At 40.4% G+C, this 27,352-nt stretch overlaps 1 protein-coding gene across 1 annotated transcript in view; it reads right to left on the reverse strand.

The window, feature by feature from the left end:
- The window catches only part of foxj3 (forkhead box J3), a 127,263-nt gene that overhangs the window by 67,946 nt on the left and 31,965 nt on the right, over positions 1-27,352 (reverse strand). The window contains exon 2 of the mRNA XM_086041148.1: positions 8,185-8,683. Coding sequence (XP_085897274.1) covers positions 8,185-8,505 — 321 coding nt within the window. The 5' untranslated portion in view covers positions 8,506-8,683. The remainder of the gene's footprint in view (positions 1-8,184; positions 8,684-27,352) is intronic.

The raw sequence follows: 27,352 nt of genomic DNA on the forward strand, positions 1-27,352 counted from the left end.
TTGAACCTTTGATCTGTTTAGGGCTGTGTGTATTTGCATTTTGTAATGAGATCGGAGCAAATGTCCGGCCGGGGCCCCTGCAGAAGGCGCTTGCGTGTCCCATCTTTGCACATCGAACCATTTACAGGTCAAAGCTAGATGACACTGTTAACGACATCAGGTACGAGCGATGGACTGAACTAAAACCAGAGTGAGATTTGCTATTTGTTGGGAAATCATGGCTCATCTACATTTTGAGCTCATTTTCATTCAAGTCCCGATATAAATCATAAAAATTAAACACATCGCAACAACCTCCAGGTTGTCTAACAGCTTGAAATGTGCTCCAGATTTTCACTTGGAAAAAAAGCAGGGTTGTGGGATTTCCGTGAGTTTTTCCCAAGTGAGCCTTTAAGCATTTGAGAGAGACTTTGAGTTGACAGTGGAGGTCAACATTTGACAGCCGACGTGGAGATGATTACTCTCCTTTGTGAGCAGATTTAAGGTCACTCTTACATTTTCACACTGCATAACCTGGGTTGGTAATTAAAGAGTGAATGCACACAGTTAGTGACTGAGATAGACTAGCCTGGGCGTGTTTCTTGACTACAACGAAGACTTCAAAAATCAATCGGGCCAGTCCAGCTGTGCTCCCAATTTAAGGAGCTTCAAGGTTGTGGGGTTGCCAATATATTTTGGCCCTGTGGTTTATAAAATTCAGGAGAAGTTTCAAACAGCTTTATGCAGCTGGCACAGAAAATATACGCTGAACAAAGACAGAACCAACACAGCATTGTAATGCTGCAAACACTGACCGGGCACTTAATAAGTGACACCAACACAATGTCATGATATGCCGTACAAAAGCTGTCAATCACACACCCATTCAAATTGTTGCAGTCAGGAGGAAACCTTGCAACATTATATGGCCTCAAGATTGAAAGGCTGTAGGCTTTTTAGACAATAACGAGAGAAAATAGGTTAGGAATGAAGACTGTCAACCACAAACTCCTTTTACACCACTGCTAAGTAAGCTCTTCGGTTTACTCATTGCATCACTCGTGGCTCTTAGACCTTCGAAAGAGTTTGAGACGATGACAACTAGGCCTGCAGGATGTGTCGTTTGAACATCGCGATTGCGACGTGCGCATGCGCGATAGTCACATCGTAGGACGTGCGATGTTATAACTTTTTTTTTTTTCTTCTTGGAACACGCAAACGTTTGTTTTGCTTCATAAAAGCAGGAAGCTACTTCGTGCTCTTACACAGCCTGTCTCGCTCACCCCCTCCCTCCTGCCAATCAGTCACTCGCTCCTCCCCCTCCACTCTCACAGGCGACACGGCAGTGGATTTAGTCCCCAAAAGAAAGTCAACATCCGAAATATGAAAGTATTTCAGCTATAAAAAGGAAGAGTCATAACAAAAAACATCCTTTGCCAACAGTGCCTCGCCGTTGTTGCTGCAATCGCCTTCACAAGCCCCTGTATGACCAGTTCAAACTAAGAAGTGGGACCCGAGGTGAAACTTCATCTACTCAAAAAACAATTACAGTCGCCTTTGCCAACATAACTCCTTATGATAAGAAGTACAAACAGCACCGACAAATCACGGATGCAATATGTTTTACAGACCGCGTTAGTTATTATATTTTTGTGAACAACTCAGGGGACTAATGCACCTGCTCTTTAATTTTTAATATTTTTGTTGTAATTTGTTTACAACTTTGCTGCAGTTTCACAAAGGTTTTTTATCTTAATGTTAAATTTTTGTAAACAACTCAGGCGCTAACACCTTTTTATTTTTTAATATTTTATAGTTTCGTTTAAAGATGTTTAGAACTTTGCTGCTGCTTAAGAGGTTTTTTATTTTCTTTTATTAATATTTTTAAATGAATCAAGGGACTAGTGCACCTGCTCTTTTATTTTTTTGTTTAAAATATGTTTAATATTTTGCTGCTGTTTACATTGAAGTGTGAAATATAATGTTAAACAATCTATTATGTCACAGAGACATGGCCTCCGTGATCCCTTTATATACAGCAATCATCATTCACAGATGAACCCCTTTAGTCTGGATTAAACAATATTATATGAATACAATGATGTCATGGGGAGTTAGCCAAATTATTCAAAAAACAAATCTATTTAAGTCATCTGGTGAAAATTCTTCTATTTTAATATCGCAATATATATATCGCAACCCCCCCGAAAATCGCAATGTCATTTTTTTCCAATATCGTGCAGCCCTAATGACAACTACAATCACTTGCTTTTGTTAAATATCAAAGTATTTTTCTCTTGTCAAGGGCTCATCGTGAGAGCACACTTAGATGGGCATGTCTGGCGCCGGTCACGTGTCCAAAATGTTCTAATGTACTCAATGAGAGTGTAACAAATTAACAAAAATTTAATTCCATTAGCAAATCAAAAATTATATTGGCAACTGGACCTTATTATGGTTATGTGGAAAAGGTGGTACACACACATTTCTGTTCTTGGCCTAGCACAATATTGCTAATAGAGGTAAAAATTAATCGATGATCTAAGTAATCAACAATTATTTTGATAATCAATTAATCATTTAAAGACCTTGTTTGAATTAAAATTGTCAAAATCCGTGGAATTTCAGCCACTCAACAGTAAATATTCTCATATTTATGTTGTCCTCAATGAAAGCAGAAGTGATTTATAAACATCTGCTTTTACTTTGGAAAACATCGATCGCCATTTTTGCCTATTTTCTGACATTTTATGGTCCAAACAGTAATTGAATCATATTCAATTCATGTTTGTGCATGACCTGCACTGTCAGTTTGAAATGGTATGTTTTTGAAAAAAGGGGCAAATTAAAATATTTTTGATTTGGTCTGATTCATTGAGTAATCCGCCCCCCCACAAAATCGTCAGATTAATCGAGTATTAAAAATAAGGTTAGTGTTAATAAGCTAAATATCTCAACAAAAAGTTGGTAGGAAGAACAAATGAGGCTAAAGATTAATTTGAGCTCAAACTCAACACAAAATTACATCCAAGTCAACCGACATCACAGAAACTAATTTTGCTCCGCTTGAGAGGGTCCACTGCACTGTACTCAGACATGTACATGACTCTTGTATTTATCTAATTAGAAGCCACACAAACTGTAAACTGTGAGTGTGAAGTATTCCTAAACAAGTGCCTGATGTCTAGCAAAACATCTTAAGTCCATTTAAAATTCCTGGGATGTCACGGGCTAACTATTAGATTTTGTTTGTATTTTTTGTTTGTTTGTTTTTTTTAAGGGGTAGAACTGACAAACACGTCGATACAGAATATTTCCATTTCAGAGAGTTTTCATGGAGAAGTCTCTTGGAATCCTTAAATGTGAAATGTCCTCAAGCTACTTGGCCACCCTCCAAAAAGCAATGCCTGCCATACGGAAGAGGGATACAGACCTGAATCATACAATAAAAACTGCTTAGGACTGCAAAGGGCGAGGCGATGTGCCAAAGACTGCACTGTAAAAAAAAAAAAAAAAAAAAAAAAAAAAATCCAAAAAAGGTAATAGCTTTCTCAGATCGCACATCCTCAAAATGTGACTTTCACAGTTTTAAATTTTCCGGAATTATCTTAACACGGGGCTCCTCCTGACTCATTACTTCTTAAAGGTGTAACGATCTGGCGTTCCGATTAGTGCGTTAACATGCGCGTGACCGGTCCCAAATTCTAGCAGCTGACGTCTCCAGGAGAACGGGGGAGTGATGACAACATCCGACCTACATTCACCCCGCCCAGGCACCAGGCACGCGTGCTTCCAATCATTACGCACACAAACAAGCTGAGCACAGTTAAGTATCAGAGGGAGGGCAGGGAGAACATAAGTATGCTGGATACAAATTAAAGGAGTAAAAGTTAACGCTTATGAAGTACAGTAACATTAAAACATTATAGTCATACAAGATAACTATTGTACCTTTTGTTCGCTAGTGCCAAGTATAGTCACAAAGTTGAAAATTGTAGTAAAGTTCCTTTGTTTCAGTAGTTTTAGTTACAAATTGTAAGTTAACAAATCCCATTTTGATGTTGTTTATTACAGTTATTTAATAAATAGCCCTTGTAGAACCGTTGCATAAAAGCAACACCACATTGATTATCATAACGCCTAATTATGACCTTGAATCTACATTTAAACTTGTGACAAGTTTCGTTAAAATGCACATGAATCAGGTGAGTTGACCTTTGAAGATGTTTGTGACCTTCACCTTAACATTACTGTTTTGTGTTTTAGAGTGACTTACCAAACTCTGCTGCCACACTCTTCTCCCACACGCACTCATGAAACTAAATAAAAGGAGGTTCAAGTTTGGTAGCGGTTGCAAAACAATTCCCAGACTATATCTGAAGGCCCTGAAAAATGACTAAAATAGCTATTTCAAATAAAAAGGGCACTCTTCAGCTGTCTTTTCAGGCAATGGTTAGATATTTTTTCCCTGACAGACACACTGTCAAAATGTCAGATTGCTAAGCGACACCGGCTTTTGGCTTGAACTTTGCCAAAAATTGTGCTACAGTCGATTTTTGTGGGTCACAACATAAATGTACATTTTTACCATAACGAACATGCCTGAAAGATCTAGAAAGTCCTAGGGATAGAGTTGTGCAATTATTCGAAATTCAATGACAATTATTACACTTTACGATTACAAAATTGGCATAATTGTAAAAACGGATTATTAATATTCATTTATATCCAACGCATTGTTTGTTTACACAAGGAAATCATACATTTGCGGGAAAAAAACAAACATTTGTACAACAAGAACTAACACTACTAGTGCTCACTCCAGCACCCCAGACATGGAAACAGTTCTAATAGATTTCATTCAAAACGTCTAATGATGCAATGAGAAGAGTTTAGACATCTTTTAAACTAAACTCTATTTTGGTGGAGATTTTCTGTAAAAAAGCGATGGTGGGGTGTGGGGAGAGGACTGTATTAAATTGTGACTCAGGCTTCTTGCGCGCAAGGTGTCAGATTGATTGATGTAGTTTTTTGCATGGTGAGGAATATTTCACATTTTAAGACAGACGCTGTTGATCTTTGCAAGCATTTACTCAACTCAAAAGTACTACAAACGTGTCAACTGAAGACTCAGTTTATACAACAGCAAGCCTACTCCTCTTAAATCAAATCTTAAAACAACCAGTGGAAGAGCATCATTAGGTATTGACAGTATATTGCTTGTTTTACGTTTTATATCTGCTTATTGTCTACACTGTGCAAAAATAAAATCCATTCATCTCTCCATTTGCTACAAAACAGTGATCTTTGCTATGATCATTAGGAGTAAACCGGACAACTCTGTACTGTTGCTTGTAAAGATATCCAAACGTCACGATACTATAATTATCATGATATTGTGGGAATGTTGCAGATATAAAAAAAAAGTTTACCATACTGTATAAAAACTCACAAGATTGGGGGGGAGCACACTATTGTGTTTTTGTACATAATAGCAACAATGACAAAGGAATGGCCTTGGCCAGTCATTTTATTGTCATGTGTTCCTATGAGTTCAGCACCGCAAATTATCATGGTCTATTTAGTTCACAATGCGGTGTTTTTAGACGGAGATGTGCCGCTTTTAATATCGCAACATGACGATGACGATGCTGCTCCCGCAGGGAGCAGACGTTGAGATTTTTCGTGTGTTTTTTTTCCCTTTTTTCTTTTTTATTTAATTTTAAGAGATGCTCCAATACAATAAATACTGTACGTATCATACGTAGAGTCAAACTTTTTGCCGCGTCAATCAGAGACCCAGGATGCCACTGTGAGAATTTGGATTGGAACAAGCATGTGTGCGCATAAGCAAAATTTCTGACTACACACGGGACAGCTTTCTACTTCTATTTGCTGTCGTGGAGGAGACTTCAAGTTGTATGTGGGTTTTTGGGGCGTTTAAAGCCAACCGTAAAAAAAACCCCACAACTATCGCAAAGAGTTACATACAGAGCCAAGGATTGTTAAAGCACGAGAAACACAGCACTGATCGGTCCGCTCACCCATGATGAGACTGTTCGCATAACGAAACATGGCAGATTTTCAACATAGGTTTTGTGCTTAACTTGAAAGGTTTGTAAAAAGGGTTGTTCGTAACTCGAGGTTCCACTGTAGTACTGTGGAAGAATTCAAAAACCGTGCAGGAACACACAAACAAACAACCGCGGTGTCCTGTATTCACTTCTCAGCAGGTAAGGAATTTTATCTGATGGATTGAGGGCAGCAAGAAAACAGAGATCACACAAAATTATATCATCAGACCCATAGCGGAACCCAGCAAAGACAAAATATTAACATAACTGTGTACATTTCTCAACAACGACATAGCATCCTGCAAGTCAGATGATGCGATGTGATGTCTCAAATGTTTGTTGGACAGCAACAGTTGTGCAGTGCTTTAGGGATTTTCGTGCGATTGTCATATATTTCTGGCCTAGAAGTGTTTTGTGTACTGTAATTATGATTTCACTGCTTCGTTAGCATCAGTTAGTGATGGGTCATGTCAATTCGGGTCATGTCGCTGCTATAAGAACAAAACAAAGGAACCCCAGCCTCCCCTCCACGCTCCCCAGTCCTAGAAATAGTTTTGTATGTATGTAAACTGTCAATAACAATTTGAGTTGGATGTCAAGTCCAGTAGACAGTGAAGTTAGTGTAATTTCTTGCACGTTTTTTTTTGACCCGTTTAGTTCTATTTGCAACAAAAGTGTTTTGTCCGTCTGACTGTGAAGTTGCCAACCGCTATTAAGCGAGGCTGAAGGTAGAAGAAACGGGAAAATGATTTTCCAGACAAAAGCCCAAGCCGCCAAAGCAAGAATTAAACCATTAAAAATAACATGCATTCTAATCTCGCCCCTCACTCGCACACACAGAAAGACACCTCCATACAGCCGTCTATACATGCGCCAGATCTTGTCGCCTCAGGAAATGGGCTTCATTCATCTTGTCTGACTGCAATAAAGCAGTGCCTAAGATTCTATTTCCAATAAACGTCGACTGATTGGAAAACTCATTCTAATATCAATTTCCATCTGGGCCCTTTAAAAGGCAATCAGCATAGCTTCATCTCCGTATATCACAAGCTCCTTGAGATGATGACACAGCACTGGCTTTCTCCTTTTGCATAATGGACTTCTCCTATCAAGGCATCTGCAATGAATAATACCACCCATGAATGGGCTACTTAGTGCGTGTTAGCACGGACAGAAGCCACTTCTCTGAATATTAATCCTGAAGTTTCACACTCTACGTGGGTCTGCCACACTGAATCAGTTTTTCATTTGGCAAAGTGAGGCGCTTTGTGTGATTTGGTGACACTTGTGGTTTCTCTCTTTATCATAAGCGACAATGCTGATTGGTCATGAGTCGTACATCACTTTGTTGTCCTGTGTCCGCAAAACAGTCACTTTAAGTTGGAATATTGAAACTTTCTTCCAAACACTGGCAACTTCTTATTACCAAGTGGAACACAATCTGATCTGTGACGCTGGTTGACTTCCAAGTCGTCGTCATTTCAAAACCAAATGTCTCATCTGAAATCACGTTAAGTGAAGTAAGACTTTCCAAACGTCACAATCATGATGTCATTGTAAAACTAGTGTCTTAAAAAAGGACATATTGTGTCAAACATAGTGGTGCTAAGATTTATCGGCCTCTTTCTGTAGAAAAGTAAGTGATCAGCATACGTCGATCAAAGCCTTTCATTCCTGATCACAAACATAAAATGATCACGTACTTTGCAGCCTGCAGCCAACTAGAGATCAGCCATGTGTGCAGTGTAGTGTCCCTTCCCCCTTTCCGAAACACTGTATGATACAGACCAAACCAGTAACTCAATCATGTTTGCGCTGTCAATTGGAAATAATTGCGGAAAATAACAGATTCAACGATTTATTAGAATATTTGTTAGTGAGCAGCTCCAAAATTGAAAAATGTGCAACTAATGCATGCGATCGGTGTCTGAATTGTTAACGGCCGATCTCACTCATGGATGATAGTATCGGAATCGGCAGCATAAAATCATGACTGAAACACCCCAAATTAAACTAAATGTTTTGTCTTTTAAGTAATAAGTTTCCAGAACATTTTGGTTGATGCTTTTTTTTTTTGCAGGGGCATTTGAATATATCATGTTGTACTAGAGAATGCCAAGTAGTTTCTTACCTTCCAGCCACTTCCCGCCTCTCTGTAGTAGGGAAAGTTATCACAGATCCACTGGTAGATCTCACTCAGCGTCATCTTCTTCTTTGGCGAGCTGTTGATAGCGAACGTAATGAGGCTGGCGTAGCTGTATGGCGGCTTGCCGTCCTTGTGCTGTTGCACCTCTTCCTGGTCCAGCGTGGTGTTGGGATCTAGGAGGGCACTCTTTTTGCCCATGCCTGGCCCGTGGCCATGCTGGCCGTCGGCCTTGCGGATGGCCGCCTGCATGGTAAGCTGAGGGAGCCAATCCATGGAGGTCAGGCTACTTTCCAGCTCCGACGTCATGTTGACGACAGGCCGGGCGGCAGGGAAGGGGGAGGGGGGGGTAAACCCGAAAGCCTGGAGGTAAACCGGCGGCCTCTGTTGGAGCTCGACTGACTGGTGGGGAGAGGAGCAAGTGGGGGTGATGAGCTGAAGTCTGGGCCCTCAGATCAGGACATCAGCATGCTTCTCCAAAGCGGGTCTGTGGAAACAGAACACAAACATGCTCGTATCAGTTAAATGTGCAATGTGGTAAGAACTGACCACTGGAATCAGTTTTTTGTCTTGATGATGTAACTCATGATGGCAGCAGGATAATGCAGAATTCTGAAGTCTACACAATCACTGTCTGGAAATTTACAGAAAAATGCAAAAATGCAAACTCATCGGGAGAAGCTTCATCATGCAACAAGTCAATGACAACCCCAACACACTGCCAACACAACAAAATTACTTCATCAGGGGGGAGAAAGTGGAAGGTTTCAGACTGACCAAGTCAATCACTGGACCTCAAAACCAGTTGAGTCTACATTTTTCTGCCTGAAGAGGAGACTGAAGGAAGAAACCCCCAGAAACAAACGAGAACTGAAAGAGGCTACAGTAAAGGCCTGGAAAAGTATTTCATATGAAGAATGCAACAGTCTGGCGAAGTCAATGGGTCGCAGGCTTGATGCAGTTATTGCATGTCAAGGTTATGCCACCACTATCAAATGTTATTCACTTTAAGTTAATTTAATGATGTCTATTTCAATGATTTTGCTAGTGGCTGGCTTCAAACAAGAGATGCTTTGTCTGGTTTAACACATCCAGATGTAAGTATCATTAATTAAAGCCGGAATTATGAACTTGTCTCATATTCATCATTTGATCTGAAACCCAAATGTCTTCAGTATACAACAAAAAAAGAACCTGACTTTGCCAGTCCAATACTTTTGGAGGGGACTGTATATTGCTGCAATGTCCAGAGATCAGAAACCACAACAGTCTTCATATTTGCCACTTTGAGCCCTAAAATGTTACAATGGGACGCCAACAAAAAAAAATCTGCTCGACTAATGAGTGGGAAGCAGTGGCTTGCGTTAGCCAATCTGAATCGGCTAGCCTGGAATCCCGCCTGAACAGGTACTACACACAGCACCTGCTAGCAGCTGGTGCCGCTAGTGGAAAAGTAGGAGAAGTGAGTGTTGAGTCAATCTGTCCAGTAGTGGATTACGTACATACATCACCACATATCTGCTAGTGGAAAAGGACCAATACTGAGTAGTACAGTACTATAGCGACTATCCATTGTGAATGACTAAAAAGTCTATCTCGAGTATTGCGTAAATTACATAGGGACACCATATTAGTGTAGTCGTGGTTGGCATGACTGCCTCACAGTTCTGAGGTTCGGTGTTTGAATATATGCTATCTGCACATATGGGTTTTTGTCTCTGGGTACTCAGGCTTTCCAAGACATGCTAAAAGCATGTATATTTGGTTCACTAAGGATTCTAAATTGCCCATAGGTGTGAATGTGAGTGTGAATGTTTGTTTGTCAATATGTGCCCTGCAATTGACTGGTGTCCAGTCCAGCTTCTCTGGCCAAAAGTCGACTGGGATAGGCTCCAGCTCACCCGCAACCCAAATACGGACAAGCACAATAGTAAACGGATGGATGGATGTTAACATAACAATTCATTTCAACTTTGTTGACATGGCTGCTCAATTAAAAGCAGAAAAGCATGCATTTGCGTTTTTTTTTTTTTTGTAGATTCCAAATATTTATTTTTGTTGTTTTTCATGTTAAAAATACAATGTGTGTTTTGCACTGCACTGCGACGATATGTTAAGTGAGCAAAAAACAGAAGTAGTTTGCATGTTGTCTGCACATGCTTTAACTGGCTGCACAGCAGATTACGAGACCACCACCTCTTCCACTTGCTGCTCGCAGAGCTGACTCATAGCTAAAACTCCATCTGCACCGAGACAGAAACAGAGAGAGTAGGAGAGATAGTGAGAGTAAATGCTGGGCAATTGTTTTCACAACTGCCAGCCAAATGGGGCAATGGCTCAGGAAGAATTCTAACTCTTGTGGCTAGTAAAACCCCCTTTCCCCCCCCACCCTCCGTCTGCTTTGCCTTCCAGCTTGCCCGCCCACTCGCCTTGCGCTCTGCCATAAACAAGGCAGGCAGTGTCGTCTTGCAAACTGTCCTCCACCCAGTGTGTGTCTGCAAGAGCCTGTCTCGTTGCCCTTTCTGGCACACTGCCCTGCTTGTCCGAAAATAGAGGGGCGGACTAGATAAACCGTGAGTTCTAAATGTAGGTGAAGATGGGTATCGGTGCAGGGGGAGAAGGAGTGGGATGACACCTGGAACTGGTTGACGGTAACAACAAACTCAGCATTTTGTAAGATTTCTTTTTTTCAGTTTTGCATGTGTCGGGTTGGGAATAAACACAGTCCTGACAGTCCTCAATAGCCCAAACACTGTATTCTTCAAAAATAGTCTGTGCTATGTGAAATTGTACACCAATCTTTAAGAGAATTTGCAAACAATGATTCAAAAGTGACTGAAGACAGTGAGTGCTATTGAACTGAATCACTCTGATACGCTGGATCAAAATGACATTTTCAACTCTTTTGACTTACCGTCGAGAACCTTGAAAGAGAGGATCTTACTCGCCTGAGAAAGAGTTGTGCCACCTACACTGCTGAGGTCAACAAAGTACGCCATCTAAACCTTGGCAAATGAAAAAGTCTAGCTTAGAGTCCAATTTGAGCTTTCCTCACAAATGCACAATTGTCCACCAGGGGTGATTAACCACAAGCTCTCTTTAGTCCGTTTTAATCGACGGCTACAGTGGTTACCTTGACTTACGAATGGCCCCCACTTGAGATACAAGCCATCGCTTGGCCTATCTTTTTCTTTAACTTGCCAACCAAAAAAATGTAATATGAGCCCTAGATGGCGACGGTGAACTCACCTCAACTTGCTTCATATCAAGAAGCAGTTTGCTAGTAAGTAAACAAAAACAAAAGAGGCTTCGAGCTGTTTAACGGCAATCTCAGTTGAAGTTTACAGTCTATGTAAACATAAAAAACGAAGAGGATTACATGTGTAGTTAAAACAATCACATCACTTTGAATGTCTGCAAGCTCAATTCTAACGCAATGCAAAATGTCATCGACGTCGCATTGTTATAATGGTTCAGACAAGGGATATTTGGACACATTAAACTTCAATCGCAATATTGAGGGGGAACATTTTGTCACAATAACATTATTTTTCAAAATCATCAAGTCCTAGTGAAAAGCAACCAAACCAGTAGAGGATCAGACCCAAGACTTTTGAACAACTAAATGAACTCCAGTCCACAGAGTACACGATAAGCCGAGTACAGTGTACACTTTTTAAGCGACTGCCAATGTGCACGGTTACAACGCCGTAATCAAGTTCTCAGACACCTCAGCGAGAGGCCTGATTAAGTAACTAATCATGAGTCGGCCTTCTGGGTTGAGGATCAGCGTCTGACGGGGTAGTGTGAAAATAACAGAGTGGCCATGAACACCCAGATCAAAGAGCTCATTGTGGGCCTAACGTGGGCAAAAGGGACATAAATACACACCTCCTTCTGAATCAACAGGGCTGAAGAAGATCATAGAGGCGGGCTATAAACAAAAGTTGAATTCAATGTTGTAGAGAGCGATCGTTAAAAAGTGTATGGATGACTCAAAATTATGATTGAGCTAAACACACAACTGAAGATACTCTAATTTGCATATTGTGCAAGTTTTTTTTTTTTTAACTCATTCACAGCCAGACATTTTCACACCCTCTTTTACCCTAAAGTTTGAAACGATTTGCAAAAAATGAGGACTGTCAAAGTTAAAGCATTAACTTTGGAGATTAATTTAAATTTGATAACACACTAAAAAAAAAATAAAAAAAAAAAAAAGAATCAATCGATCAATCAAAACACTTAACTCCGTTTTATTTTATTCCTGTAGAAGCTGACCTCTGCTCACTGTGCAGCCAAATTTAGAGGAGAGTCACTGTCGCAAAGACGGACTTTTACGTAGTTTTACTGTACGTATTGCACACGTGTGTTGGATACATTAATGTGCCTTTAAGAGGCGCGGCCCAATGGACGGCATGAGATGTTGGCAAGTTCCTGTGTGAGTCTTCATTGTGATTTTACTGTTCACCTGGCATTCAATAAACAGCTCAAAAAAAGTTAATCAGCTACTTCGGCTCTCTTTTCCCACATGTGAGGGCATTACAAAAATGGTCTAAAAAAATGTCTGGCATCAAACGCGGATCAGATAAACCACAATACAACAGGGGGGAACGGGCATGGACCAGGTACCGGTTTCCAGGTATACCGCAGTAACAATTTCACTGTCTTAAAATGAATGTTTGCAGCGTGTCTAAAATTGGTAAAAGAAATACAGACTAGACTCACTACTTGAGGGAGATAACAAGCTACCTAGCATGGCTACAGCCATTTGTTTCCACTCTGACATTCATTCCGAAAGCAAAGAGGAGCAGGCAAGTATCTACTCAGTATCCAGCTCATTATCTTGAGTGATACACGAAACAACAGCTCTGTGTATCGCTATTTATGAATGAAACATGCACAGGGGTGCACATCATTTGTTTCATTCGGTACTCGCATGAGTACCAGGAGATTGTCTTTGGCACTCACTAGTGGTCCAACGGATCACATAAGTCATGGTTCGGATCGGTCATGGATTTTGAGTCACAGATCGGATAGTTTTTAATATGAGGGGGGAAAAAAAAAAAGCTAAATAGAACTTTGTCTTGTCTTTTATAAAACGCTTTTGCCGATAAAAAAAAAAAAAAAAAATTAATCAACTCCTATTGTCTAATATGGCCGTTTAGGATTTAAGAACACCATTTAACACAATTTTGCAAGTGGTACAGTGTATACATTTCAAGGTATCCTGCCAGACATTTTGAGCTGAACGTTTTCTTACAATTACCAGGCAAACGTGTTGTTATAAATTAAATGAAAACAAAGTTTTTTTGTTTTTTTTAAAAAGACTTGAAGTGCAATTTAAGGCACCTTTCTTAAAACATGGACAGCATATTACAAAGTAATCTAGGTCCACAATATAGAAAGAAGTAATTAAGCCAAGGAGCAGCTGTTGAGCTAGCAGCTAATGATAACAGCTGCTAGCCACTAAAGCCGGAGACTTGTGCCGTACAATGACAGCGTAATTAACCAGCGGTTTGTTCGTGTCCTAAATTAGCGACTGAATATGATTTCGAGACAGCAAGTGTTAAAACTGCCGATACCTCGAAAACGGAAGTCAAGTTAGCCGTTACGTCACCACGCGGGCCAACTTCAAAGTAAAAGTTAACTAAGGCTATTGCATTGGCATTAATGAGTTAATGTATTATTTGGTAAGATTTATTTTGAAGTTAGTGATCTTGAGGGTATTCAACTTCCTCTACTGAATGCGGACTAATCACGTTGCCTTATTGTGAACGCGCAGTTTTTTTCACCAACCATTCTGCGGATCGTGAGAATCCTGAACCAATGCTTGATCCTTACCAATCAAAGATGATTGGTTCCACTGCACCGCTAGTGTTTTTTTTTTTGTTTGTTTGTTTTTTTACCACTAGTGTGTACAGGGACGCAAATGTGCGTCGTGACGCAAATGACGATACGCATCAGGGATTTCATGCATGCGTACCTGCGTACCAGTTATGTGCACCCCTGAACATGCATTCTTCCGTTCAGTAGTTTTAGAATGCTAGAATTCAGATTTTCAAAAGTTCCCACACCAAATCACCACTGTCATGTAAAGACTAGTTGACAATAGCTTGCATTAACTTGTATAGGAAAGAATAAACGGTACTTTCGATTTAGCAAAATGAGAGTGACTATAAATTGCATTTGCCGACAGACGATAACATTTATTATTGTCTACTGGTTGATAGATAAAACGTGCTATATTAAAGAGTCAAATTTTGCGAGTGGAAATGGGTGTCATGTATCATAGAAATAATTATCTACCAGGCTGCTATAAGGCACAGCGGGAAGACATTTCTAAATGGAGCGAACTGTTTTGCCGTCAGCTGGTCAGAGGAAGTTTGCGCTAGCCAAGTCCATTGATCTCTAACAGCGGGAGGTTAGCGGAGCCTCAGCGGCCAATTCAATACCTGTTATGGGTACCGACATGAGCAGATGATGAAGGCATTTTTTTCCATGTCAACAGAACCCCAAAAGGTACAAGGCTAGATCAAGCTCTGGGAAATACTTAGTGGGGGTGGAGCATTTGCCTGTCATAATATCACTTCCTGAAATTATGTTTGTATGTGTACTGTGACACACAATAGAAATGATCAATTACAATCGTCTTTGTATCTGTTTTAGTGACTGTTTAATGCACAAAATAATCAGGTTAATGATCATTTTTTCAGTACCAGTCCACAAAGCAGCAAAATTAACCAAACCGATATGACACAAGCTCGACTTATCTTGAGCTTTGACACAAGACGGACATTTGTCCAGTTGACAGGGACTAGAACCAGAGCATTACTCACCAATTGTGTTTTTAAATATTCAAACAAACAAAAACAAAAAAATAAAATCAATATATGTATTTTTTTAAATATCGTTGGCAACAATGCACAAAAAGTACATACACATACTTTTTCTCTTTTTATGCTTTTTTATCCAAACAAAAAAAATATTTCTCTGGCATCTGTGTATCTGTGACATTTTCTTCCGCTGTCTGTATTCATTTTGGTCACTATAATCACAATATGAGAATTTCATATCGTCATTTGAACTAATTTCTGCAGCGGTGTAACAATGCGTCGTCACGCTGCACAGGTGGGCAGAGTGCGATACCACCATACTTGCTGTTTTGACTGTTTGATATTTATGGCCTGGAAGTGTTTTTCATACTATTCTTACCATAATTATGACTTACTGCAGTAGCGATAAGTTTATTCGTTAGTGACTTAAGATTGGGTTACTGTCATGGATTGCATGAACAATTGTTGTTACGGCTGGTTTGACTGACGCACACTAAATAAACGAGTGCTCGGGGAAAAAATTCCTCATGGGTTTTTTTTGGGGGGGAACTTTGAAGACTCATTTCACCCCTAGTGTTATCGTAACACACCATGACGAATAAGTTATGCTACCAATGTAGCAGATGTGGCTAACGTCAACTTGTTCACAGTGCTAATGCTAGCTTTGTATTGCCAGCACTGCTATTATGTTGAAGCTGGATAAAAGTTCTTTGATTATTTACCACGACTACGTACTTTCATCATGGCATGCTAGTCGAGTGGCCATGGTTGAGAATCACGCTCCTGCTTGTTCGTGGGGGGGCGGGGATTAGTGAAGTGAGGCTACATTGGAAGCTTGCGAGCAGTTTTAACAATGAAAACTCCCCCTTTCAGTTTGACAGTACAGATGAGGTTTGACAGTATTAGGAAATATTAAATGTATTGAACAAATTGCACTGTGTACCCAATGAATTGCAGTTATGATCAATTATCTACAAAGATTACCCTCAGTTACCCTAACATAAGCCTAACTAGTACCCAGTAAAAAAAAAAAAAAAAAGTGGCAAGCATTAATTCCAGCGGCTGCAGGAGGTGAGCTGGCAAAGGCACAAGTTGATGAAAGGCACTGCACCCCGCTACATGGAGATGCCTACCATTTGACCCGCTACACTAATGATCCAGCTGCTTCGTAATCGGCAAGGCCAAGTTCGCCGTCTTAATTAGAGGGCCTCGGGTAGCGGCAGGAATTACGGAGCGCAACACCACCGGACAGTAACGACCCCCCCGCTGACTTCATTACCCTGTTGGGCCGTGGGATGTGCAGAGACCCCCCCTGGTCTATTGAGGAAAGCAGAGAAATGGTTGAACAAGAAGTCGGAGGTGTATTGAGGAGGAAGACGCGTGGAGAAAAAGGTGCATTGCCATGTCAGCAACTCCATTTCCTGGGGAGAAGTGAATCACCCATCATTGTATTTCCGTTGTCTCTAGCAAACTATTTTATTAAAGTGCACCATAATCAACTGTCATTAGACAGATTCAGCGCCAGAAACGTAAATCTGTCATTTCACAGGCATCACCGTATGTTGTAACGTTCGCGCGGGCGTGTGTAAAAGTAATAATGGGTTCCTATGACAAAGTGATGACTTACAAGTGTGTTCCTCTCTTTTTGTAAATCACAATGTGTGGAAAGGTAAAAGTAAAGGTTTCCACAGAGTTCACGTCATTAAAGCACTGTACTGTAAGTTAAACATGGAAGTCATTTAAATTCATAGTTACATGGTTAATATAACCACCCAATTTTGACCCATACCAGAGTCGATTAGAAATCAGAAAATGTAGTTGTTTTTGTTTATCATTATACTCAAAACAATGCGTTCATGAAGCAAAGACCGCTCCCAGTAAGAACACGCTTGTGCATAGCCGCCATTATAACAGACATGCGTTGTTGCTGTTCACAAAAGTGATACGTTTTTCCCCCCCAAAAAAATTGTCTTTAAGACTAATTTTCAAAAGTGTATTTACTATCGCCAAGACCCCATTAACATGTTCAAGTTTTTTCCAGATTCAGATGCAAATGTTTAATGCTAAGCTCCCTTTAATGTCCAAGTATGAAGCATATAATCCAAGAACTGATTGAATTACAATTACAAACCATTCTTTTGAGGGGAAAAGTGAGGCGTTTATTTGTCCTAAGTGGATAAACCACTCGGCAACTAATTATTAGAGAAACGATTGCTAATTGAGGAAAAATGGGAGAGCTTGGTTGAGCAATCGTTAACGAATGGGGGTGATGTCATTGTATAGGATGCAGGCAGAAAAATAAAAGATGACATAGAAACAATGTATGTGTGTGCGTGCGCGTACTGAATAGGATCATGAGTTCAGACATTACGCCCCCACAGGCACTTTGAACCCACACATAACGTATTGAGCTACTTTGATGGCAATATAAGAGAGTCGAGCGAGTCACTGTAACTGAAGTAAAGAAAAAAAAAATTGCTTAATTTTGAGGGTGAAGCAACTGTCAGAACGTCTTTATCTTTAGGGATGAATGGCAATTTTCAAATAATTGTAATTGACCTAGATCTTTTCCCGACATGTCTTGACAACATTTACACAATGACGACAAAGCGGCCATTATGTGCTTGCGTCACAAAGGGTCTCAATCAACCTGTCAAAGCAGTTAAGTTGGGTGCCAGGCCTTTGATTGAAGAAGGGCCAATGAGGCAATAGGGCTCAGTAACATGCAGGGATTACTCAACGCAACCACGCTGAGTTAACGTCATTATGTCGACAGGTCGCCATCTGCGTCATCGACTTTGCCGCTGTTCCTTGTTTTGAGCTATTGCACCATTCGTTTTTTTCTTCTTAGTATGGCACTTACAACCCTGGATGACATGCACATTTCAAACGCAGCAGCTACGAGGGCTGCACTTCCCTTCATTTGTATCACCTACAAATGGCAGTGGTGGGCTGGGCTTTTGGTAACTAGGCTTTTGGTAGGGATTTAACTTAACTTCAATTTTTAATAGCACCACAATCAAGTCACAATTGTAGAAAACACCAATACATCAAAGTATGCACATACAAAAGAGGTAACGGTCGGATTTGAAAAAAATCTAAATTGTACTGTTCACACTGCGTGAAAAAAACTATCAGATACATGTCGCATATGGGCAAAACAATCACAGCGGTAGTGTGAACACATTCAGAGACAAAGAAGAATAGCACTGCTCGAAGTAAGACTCAGTAAGATGCTGTAATATCAGTCATTTCTCAAAGAGGATAATGAATTTATATCTGTGAGTTTTATTTTAAATCAGCTTGGAATGGATCCAGGTCACTTGTAACTAGGGTTGGGCAAAGTTTGAATTTGTATGATTACGGTTCCAATTCCTGTTTTTCGATTCGATTCCTGTTCCTAACGATACTGATTCTATTTCAAAAAAAAAAAAAAAAAAAAAAAAAAAAAAAAAAAAAAGAAGAGGGAGCTATTTTTGGGTAAAATCATATGACCTTTGCTGTTCTTTAATTTCATGAACTTCTTACTGTTTGTGAATTTTACTATGAGTTTCTCAAGGGGCTATTTTTAAGTTTTTAGTACATTTTTAGTCCAGAGTCTTCACCGCAGGTGGGAAGCGGGCTGAGGAGCCGACCGGGAAGAAGAGCGCCAGATGGGACGGGCTTTGGCCGAGCTGGTATGCACCCGCGCCATGACTTGCTGGAAGGCTGGAAGGGGCTGCACATCGTGCACACATATTTTCTGAAGGTCCTTCTTCGTTAGTGCTTCTTCTGCGAGCGAATTAGGCCTCGAAATTCAGCACCGACATTTTAAAATGTGAACGATTCCAGCAGAACCGGAATGTTAGTCCCGGTTAACCTCGATTCCCAGTTCTTGATGCCAACCCTACTCGTGATCCTAATGAGGACAAGAGCTACAGGAAAGGGATGGAAGGATGGAGGTTATGAACTCCAATAGATAGCAAATTATTTCCTTTGTCTCCATTTGCATGACAGCTGGGTTTCTATTTTCCATCATTTTACAACTCATCTCACATGAATTATTTCATTGCACCTATGATCTTACTGTGAATGAGCTATTGTCCAGCTATTAGCAAATATTATGACCAGGCCTCACTGAACAGAGCAGTCCAGGTGCATCATACAACTCGACTAAACGAGCCTTTCAATAGGAGCTTTTGAAGGGCTACTTTGAATTGTCTTGTCACAATTGAATCACTTTCAGGCACCTCATGTGAGTATGACACAGATGTCACATTATGAGCAGTTCAGATTTCCCGGATCGTCACTGGCAAGGCTACCTGAGCATTGAATCTGAAGAGGGGATGGTGGAGTGGGCTGTTGGGGGGAGAACAATTGCGAATGCTCGTGCAAAAGTGTCAACATTGCTTGTTTGACATATGTACACCTATTTTTTGCGTGATGTCACAGGTACTGAGTCACTTAGAGTAGTTGTGAAACTCTTTCTTTATCTACACGACTGTATTATATTACACCCCAGTGGCAAAGTCGCATACACCAGAACAAGCCGCGATAAATTAATCATGATGTACAAATTGAATTATTTTCATTCTTTCAAAGTATTACCATTTAATGAAGTACAATATCATATTGTACTATTTTCTTTGTTTAAAAACAAAAGAACATGTGTTGGGTTTTTGGGGAGGCCGGAACGTATGAATGACTTTTCCAATCATTTCTTTGGAATTTGAATTAAGAGTATATTGGAGGTTTAATCAAAGCAAAATACTATTATGCTAACCAACAAGGGACTGAACTGACTTAAGTTGTTTGGTTTCCATGCTATCGTGGCCACGCAGTGACCCCGATGGAACAGGTGAGTCAAGTCATGCCTTCCTCCACTAAATGCACGTTACGCAGAGGAAGACTGTGTTTAGCAAAATATGCACATACTGTATAGCAACACTCTGAATTAGCCTAGGACAGGAGACCTCGGGCAATTTCACCGTTTTTCCGCAATAGTCAAAACATTGTCATGTTATGTAATAATAATAATAATAATAATAATAAAACATCACAGAGAGCCTTATTTATGTTCTGCCCAGAACTTCTTACGGAATGACTACAACAGGCTCCACTCAAATACCACACGCAGCATAACAGCCATGATTTCCTCAGGCTATTCAAGTCATGCAGTTACACACGCACGCACACACACACACACACACACAAAAGCTATGACAGGTACCAAACCGGTGCTCTCATGCACTTATCTACAATTTTCAAAAATGAATCCCTCCCATTTCTTTCTTTTTTTTTTTTTTTTTTTTTTTTTAAACCGCAGTCGCGAATCCACCACGGATAACAACACGCAAACACAACACTGCAAAGGCGCCTCAAACACACGACGACACGCGTGATGGACGCGCCTTTAAAAACAATGTCGCTACGACGGTAAATATTTAGACAAGTGATTGTTAAATGCTCGCTCAGACGATGCGTACAAAGGAAGCCACGCAGTGAAGGGAAAAAGGGGTGAGATTATTAGGACAAGAATCTTCCTGTGGTGTGATGGCAACTTGGCATCGGGAAGGGGGAATCGCTAAGCGCTCTACCTTCTATTACTCCTTGAGATGTTGGCATGCGTGCTCACAACAACAAAAGTGCTGTGATGTAACCTGGTAACAAGCCTTTGGTATCTTCACCCGCCACAGAAACCTAGGTCATACCTTCCATATCAACGCCTTTATCTAGAGTGTGGGTGGGAGAAGCCCTTGTTTTCCTAGCAATTGCAAGGGGATAATCAGGAAGGCGTGGGAACCCGGCTCACCTGCCCCTCAGTCACTCCTCACTTTTTCCAGCCCTCTGGAGCAAAGTACAGTATTTTGGAGCGTCTTGGCGACTAAAATAGCAACGTGTTTAAGTATTGCGAGCGCACGTGAGCGCTACCATCGTGTAGCGAGCTACGCTAAGCCGAGTTTTCAGTCTAACACAAAGAAGAAGGAATCAGGGCTTTGCCAAAGCAATAGCTTTTAATGCCAATGCTGCCTTTTAAATGAAGGGCTTAATGGCGCCACGGAAACGGTCCCTGTGAAGAACGTATTCATACGCCGCTCTTTCCTTGTATTTTAGGATATGTCAATTACGTGGCTGAGCAGCATCTTTTTGGAGCCAAAAGCACAGCTGAGGGACTCCTCTCTTCCGCTCCTTGTCAAAGTCAGCATTTTCATCATAGTCATTGTCCTAAATAAAATGCGCTCGTGGAGTCGACCCAGCAACGATGTTCAGAGGAAGTATCAGAGCATAACATAGGGGGACAACGCCGGAGTGTTAATGGCATCCCGCAATGTTGGGGCTGTGGCAAGGTGCATTCTAGGGCTGCAGCTATTAATTTCTTTTTATAGAATTCATTCATCTAAATTTAATCAGAGATGGCTTCATGCGTCCCTAATCCTATTTTTAACACTGATTTCAAATATGTCTTTAATTTTAGGTTTTTGAGATATTTTCATTTTTGTTTTGAAATTTGACCTACATTAGCTTGTGCAATACGGATTTTACAAAGCGTTGTATTTTATAGCAATGACATTTCAGAAAAAAATCACAACACTAGTTGTGTAACCTAACCCTTAATTCATGAATATTACTAAATATAATATGGATAGATCGATATTACCAAATTTCATATTACATTGTTGTTATATTTTTTAAGGCTGGGACGATACACATTTTGTCCCAATCCGATACGGATCCTGATACTTGGGTTGCAATCCGATACGTATTGTGATACTTAAATATTATAACTCAGGCATGTGTTTCCAAAGTTTTAACTTAAGTGCCATTTGACATTTATTCAAGTGTCACGATTGAAAAGTGCATAAACTGTTCCGTTAACTGTTCCTGACACACAGGAGTGCAATAAATAAAACTCCATTCACAAAGATCAACTTTAAGAACTTCAAATGTTCCAAAAGTATGTTATAGAACATGCAAAACATAAAGTATTGAAAGTACCAATACTTCATCAACATATCGATACTTGGTGTCGGCATAAAAAGTATCCCGATACATCGCAATACAATATTTTTCCCAGCCCTATTTATTATTATTTTTTAGTCCCTCCAGAAATCTGCAGAGAAAAACATTTGATTCTGCGGAGAACAATCCTGATTCTGCAGAGAGCAATTCTTGATTCCGCAGCTTCAAAGTTGATTTACAAAAAAACATATGCTGTTATAATATTATAACGCAAATTAATGTAATGATCAAGGAAGAATTCTATTGGGAAATTATTGGCAAAACCAAATCAATGTGAGACATTGTGGTTCAAATAATCAACATCAATATTCTCTTTATCTCTCACGTGCAGATTTATTTGCGTTACTTATAAAGTGCAAAACATTTCACCAAACTATGGGCTTGAGACAGAATAGGTGATATTATTGCAACGCAAACATTTGAACAAAGTGTAAACTAGCCACTTGACCTGGATATTGTAAAAATACTGCATATGGTACAGTTTTCAAGTAATACAGTCATGCTGTACGATTCCACAATGGTCACAAGTTAAATCAGAGACCATCTATAACTATAGAAGTAGTGACACAAACTTCTATTTGTGTAGCGTATTTAAAGCGGAAGTCAACCCAAACATATTTTTTTCTAGACTATGTTCCCAGCAGGCCCACTAGTTGAAACACGGCATTCTGATAAATATTGCGTTTGTGGAATAAGTGTTAATCGACTGAAAATGACATCACAGCAGTGCTCACGACGACTGATCGCGGCTGACCTGTTTTCTGAATCTGAGCCGTGATTGGTCGTTGTGAGCACTTGTGATGCCATTTTCAGTCGACAGAAGACAAAATGGCCACCCCCAGAGATAGCTAAAAACGAGTGCATTCTGCTGCTTAACTTATATTCCACAAACACAAAATTAATCAGAATGCTGTGTTTCAACTAGTGGGCCTGCTGGAAACATATTCTTGAAAAAAATATGTTTGGGTTGACTTCCGCTTTAAGTAGCACAAGTCTAGAATACACTACTTAAAACAATGACAATATGACAGCATACCTTTTCTCTCCTCAGCAGCCACAGTTTTACTGGCAATTATGGTTGTCATATTTTTCTGACGTTTTTAAGTGTCTGTTGGCGTTGCACTTTTCTTCTTCAAATGAAAAGCGGAGGAAACAAGTGAGCATTTTGTTGCAGCTTGCCTCAATGCTCATGCAAAATTCTAGGATATGATTTTTTTTTTTCCTCAGAAGCAGTGATGTTTCCCAGCTTTGCGGACCATGTGTTTGGAGAAACCGAGCCAGAGGCGCTATTCGCCGTCTACAGGCTAGTGGAGGCTGTCGGTACAGCATTAAAAACTGATGGCCTTCTGGTAAAAACAAAGGCATTTCCGTTCAAGTGTCTGCTGTAATATTAGTCCATGCGGGCAAATAATCGCTGTGAAGCTTCAAGGCAGAGATTTTGTTTCAACGCTTTTTTGTAATCAACATAATTGAGTTATTCGATTATTTTTTATAGCCCAAGTGCACACGTGCCGATAATGGAACCTAATTTGAGTATTTTTCCTTTCTTCCAATCAAATCCTGATCCTGAGTGATTATCCAGCGGTGGTGTTTGTCTAGTGTTTTTTTTCTCCCAGATCTGCTCAAAAAACGGTCCGGCTGAGGTAGTATCAGAAACGTAAAGGCAGGACACCGGCTGTGTTAAAGGGAATAGCAGAAAAGAAAACTTTAACAGTCGACAGTCATTTCTACTGCCTCGTTATGTTGCAATTGTCACCATCCGACAGCTATTACATACATCACGCCTGACGCTGCATAATTATCCGACTGCGATAGGCAGATACATGCCAGACCCTACGTTAAGGGAAACTGTGCAGAATCCCCGTTCAATTTTTGTTTCACAAAGCAATCTACAGCATGTGCCATTGATATTAGCAGATTTCTCCGTTCGCGTAAGGAAAAAAATGTTATCGCTCCCTTACTCCCTCATTCCCACATCGCCGGTGGTCGAGCAAATCACGTCCATAATTATTCTGCCAATCAATTGGGAGCGCAACGGTGGCTGTGGGGCAGTTAAACGTTGACAAGAATGACCTGTCAAAACCCCCAAAAAAAGAAAAAGAAAAAGGGAGCAAAGACAAAAACCATCATTTTCTTTACACACATTGAACTATTCAAAAGGCAAAAGACACCCCTTTGTCTCATCAATCAGAGCCAAACAGATAGTCTTCTAAGTACAGCTGTACATGTTGGAGAGGCTCGCGGGCAAAGCAGACAGGGGGACAGTGGGAAAGGGGGGTACTTGGCTATGGATCAAGTGAGAAACTTAAGGCTGTCTGGAGAGGCCTCAAAATCAAGCGAGCTTTGCTGACCTGAATGCAGAAACAGCAAAATCGAGAGACAAAAATTGTCTACAGAGATAAACAAAATACAGGTATTTGTATGTTTTGTCGACTTGGCAGGTAGTTAAAGAACACAAGGAGAACCTAACAAAGGTGTGTTGTTCACACTGGTCTGGACGGATGCAAAAAATAGAATGGTGTCCAAATTTTGAATTTTGTTTGCTCCAAAAGAAACTTACATCGTGTTTTTGTCCTTATATTCAGAGCTGGGCATTTTGCTGAAAAATCTGCGGTCCGTTTATTGCCTTCCGCCTACAGCCGGGGTACCCTTCCGCCGTCAGTCTATCCGGCATTTTGTCCGGCTGGACTAAATGCTAATTGCCTATAGGCGTTTCCGACTACCAACTTCAACAAACTACCACTCCCACTTTACATTTGAACATTTTCTTGCTTTGTACCAAAAAATAAATGATCGTTTGAATAATTATCAAAATAAGCATGGTTAATATTTTTTTCATAAATCGAGCAGCCCTACCGTGCCAGAGCGTTATGCCCCAATTAATTCAAATGAATTGGGGCAATTCTAAACAAGCGAGTAGTTTCTCCAGCAACTATTTCTCAGACGCATATTTCTGTCTGGTCTGTAGCAGACACTGAACCTGAGAGCCTCCAGTCCAAAGTGCTTCCACGCTCAACTATAACAGAAGAGGCAGTGAGACACGCCAGAAAAAGAAGACACTCATGATGCAATCTGCAAGTCATCATGAAGACAGAATAGTCATCCAACATTCCAGTAATTGAATAACCCTTTCAAGGGGATCAGAGCTGTGATCAGGAGTGCTTGTGGTCCTAACAGCTCGCTGGGAGTTGGCCTTTGTTTTAGGATGTGGCAGGGCTGCCCTGACACCGACCATGCGAACCCAATTACCTTGGTCCCACCGCCTGGGGGCCTGCATTAACAAAGTCCCCCATGAGAGGCTGACTTCTTGCCAGCCTGGCAGCCAGTGCAGGCCTGCTGCTGAATCACAAATAGACCACTTGTGTATGCACTGGCGGACCAAGTATTTTGGTGACAACTTGGATGGGCCATCCTCGTGTGCATTACGCGTGACCGAGCTGGGTTTGTGAGATGCTGAGCCCTTCCTTCACTCAAGTTAAAATCAGTTCAGTAGTGAACTAGATTCATTGCTCGTAGCAGATGTTGGCCTTTAGGAGAACTCCATGATATATCAACGATTTATCAAAGCTGATAGTCTGAGATTATTTCCCTTGTAAAACATAATTGGTCTTTCCGTCCATCCATCTAGCTAGTAATGGGTAGCCTAGACTCGGTATCAGGTGGAGTCTGTGTTGCACAAGTGTACAATAGATGTCTTCATTTATTCTTTTCAATGTGTTTGCAAATTGCATATCACACACCTCTCTTGATGAGTCATGATACATGCTCACACAATTCAAGCAGCACAACCACAATCATCAGTGGTGATTCCGGGTGACTAAATCTAACGATTAATATATACTTTCAACAGCTCAAATTGTAACCCAATATAACTACGGTATAGGGATGTTCCCATCAGGTTTTATGACACCGATACCGATACCGATCATGCATGAGTCAGATCGGCCGATACCGATTCCGATCACATGGAATACCTTTATATTTTTCCATTTATTTATGGTGGAGAAAGTGGAGAAAAATAAAAAAAAACGATTGCTGGTGGTTGCTAAAGTCTTCAAATAACTCGAGTTTTATAGGTGCGTCGCTAAAGATTGGAGTTAGCGGTACGATTAAGAACATTTTACTTAATCAATCAATATTCAATCTCTGAGGAATCATTAACAGAATATTTACTGCCAGACATAGCTAAGCACTTTCATATCATTAAGCTGCTGAAGGAGTGCTCTTTAACACCTTCCAAATTGATACACATTTCCGGCGTAAAGCTCTTTTTAAAATGCTCCTGAAATCATCATAGTGCACTGTACCTGTAGATAATACATTCCACAGCTAGCATGCCAGGCATGTACACTCCGTGCTCAACTGGAAACAAACATTTATGTCACCAATTGTGAGTGTCCCAAGAAAAAAAAAGGCTGCAATCAAAGCTTTCAGAGCATATTGCTCAGGGGCGGCCACCGGCCATAAATCAATGACCTTTCCTCTGAGCCATAATCCAGTCTGCACAAGACGTTTCACAACAGCACCGAACAAGCCGTTTGAAGTTTCATGACGATGGTTTTACAATTTTGTCACCGGCCAGCCAATGACAGACTTTGACCTCACGACTAGGGCTGGGACAAAATATCGATAATGATATTGATACACCGATGTCCATGAGTTTTTAATATGGCAGGAATCCTCTCCAAACTGTCAACACAGCTTACATGAAAACATGTTATATTACCATGTTTTTTAAACAACTGCCGTTACTTGCAGCTCCATTCATTTGGTTTTGATGGAGAGTCAACAATGGAGCCTATTGTCCTTACTTAGTTGAGATAAATCAAGTCACAAACCTGGATAATGGACAAATCATGCTTCTACTAATTCCGTCTCACGCACTAGAAATCCCTTGAAATTTGAGATATACAACCAATGTTTTTGGTTAAAAAAATGTTTTTAAAAAAGCCTTAAACTTATCAATTTTGGAATAAAAGTCAGAATGTGTGACAGGATGACTGAGCAGAAACATTGCTGGTTAAATGTTTTGACAGGTTACAAGGTCTGGCATTGGTAAATCCGTAATTATGTTTGCTTGCTCCTCTACTTGCTGTGCCGTTCATGTTGTTTTCATTCAACAATGGAGCCAATTAGGGCTACGCGATATTGAGAAAATATGCGATATGAGTGTCGCATATTGTGAAATTGATATTATTGCGATATTTAACAAATGTGTAAAGTAATTACATATTATCTAATGAAATATTGTTTTTTTTCATGTGGAAAAATAAGCATCCTCAATGTATTCTTCGCGAATTAAGTTATTTGTTGAAAATTCT

This window comes from Filicampus tigris, chromosome 9, assembly GCF_054856515.1.
Source record: "Filicampus tigris isolate MCC_2025a chromosome 9, RoL_Ftig_1.0, whole genome shotgun sequence".
Lineage (NCBI taxonomy): Eukaryota > Metazoa > Chordata > Actinopteri > Syngnathiformes > Syngnathidae > Filicampus > Filicampus tigris.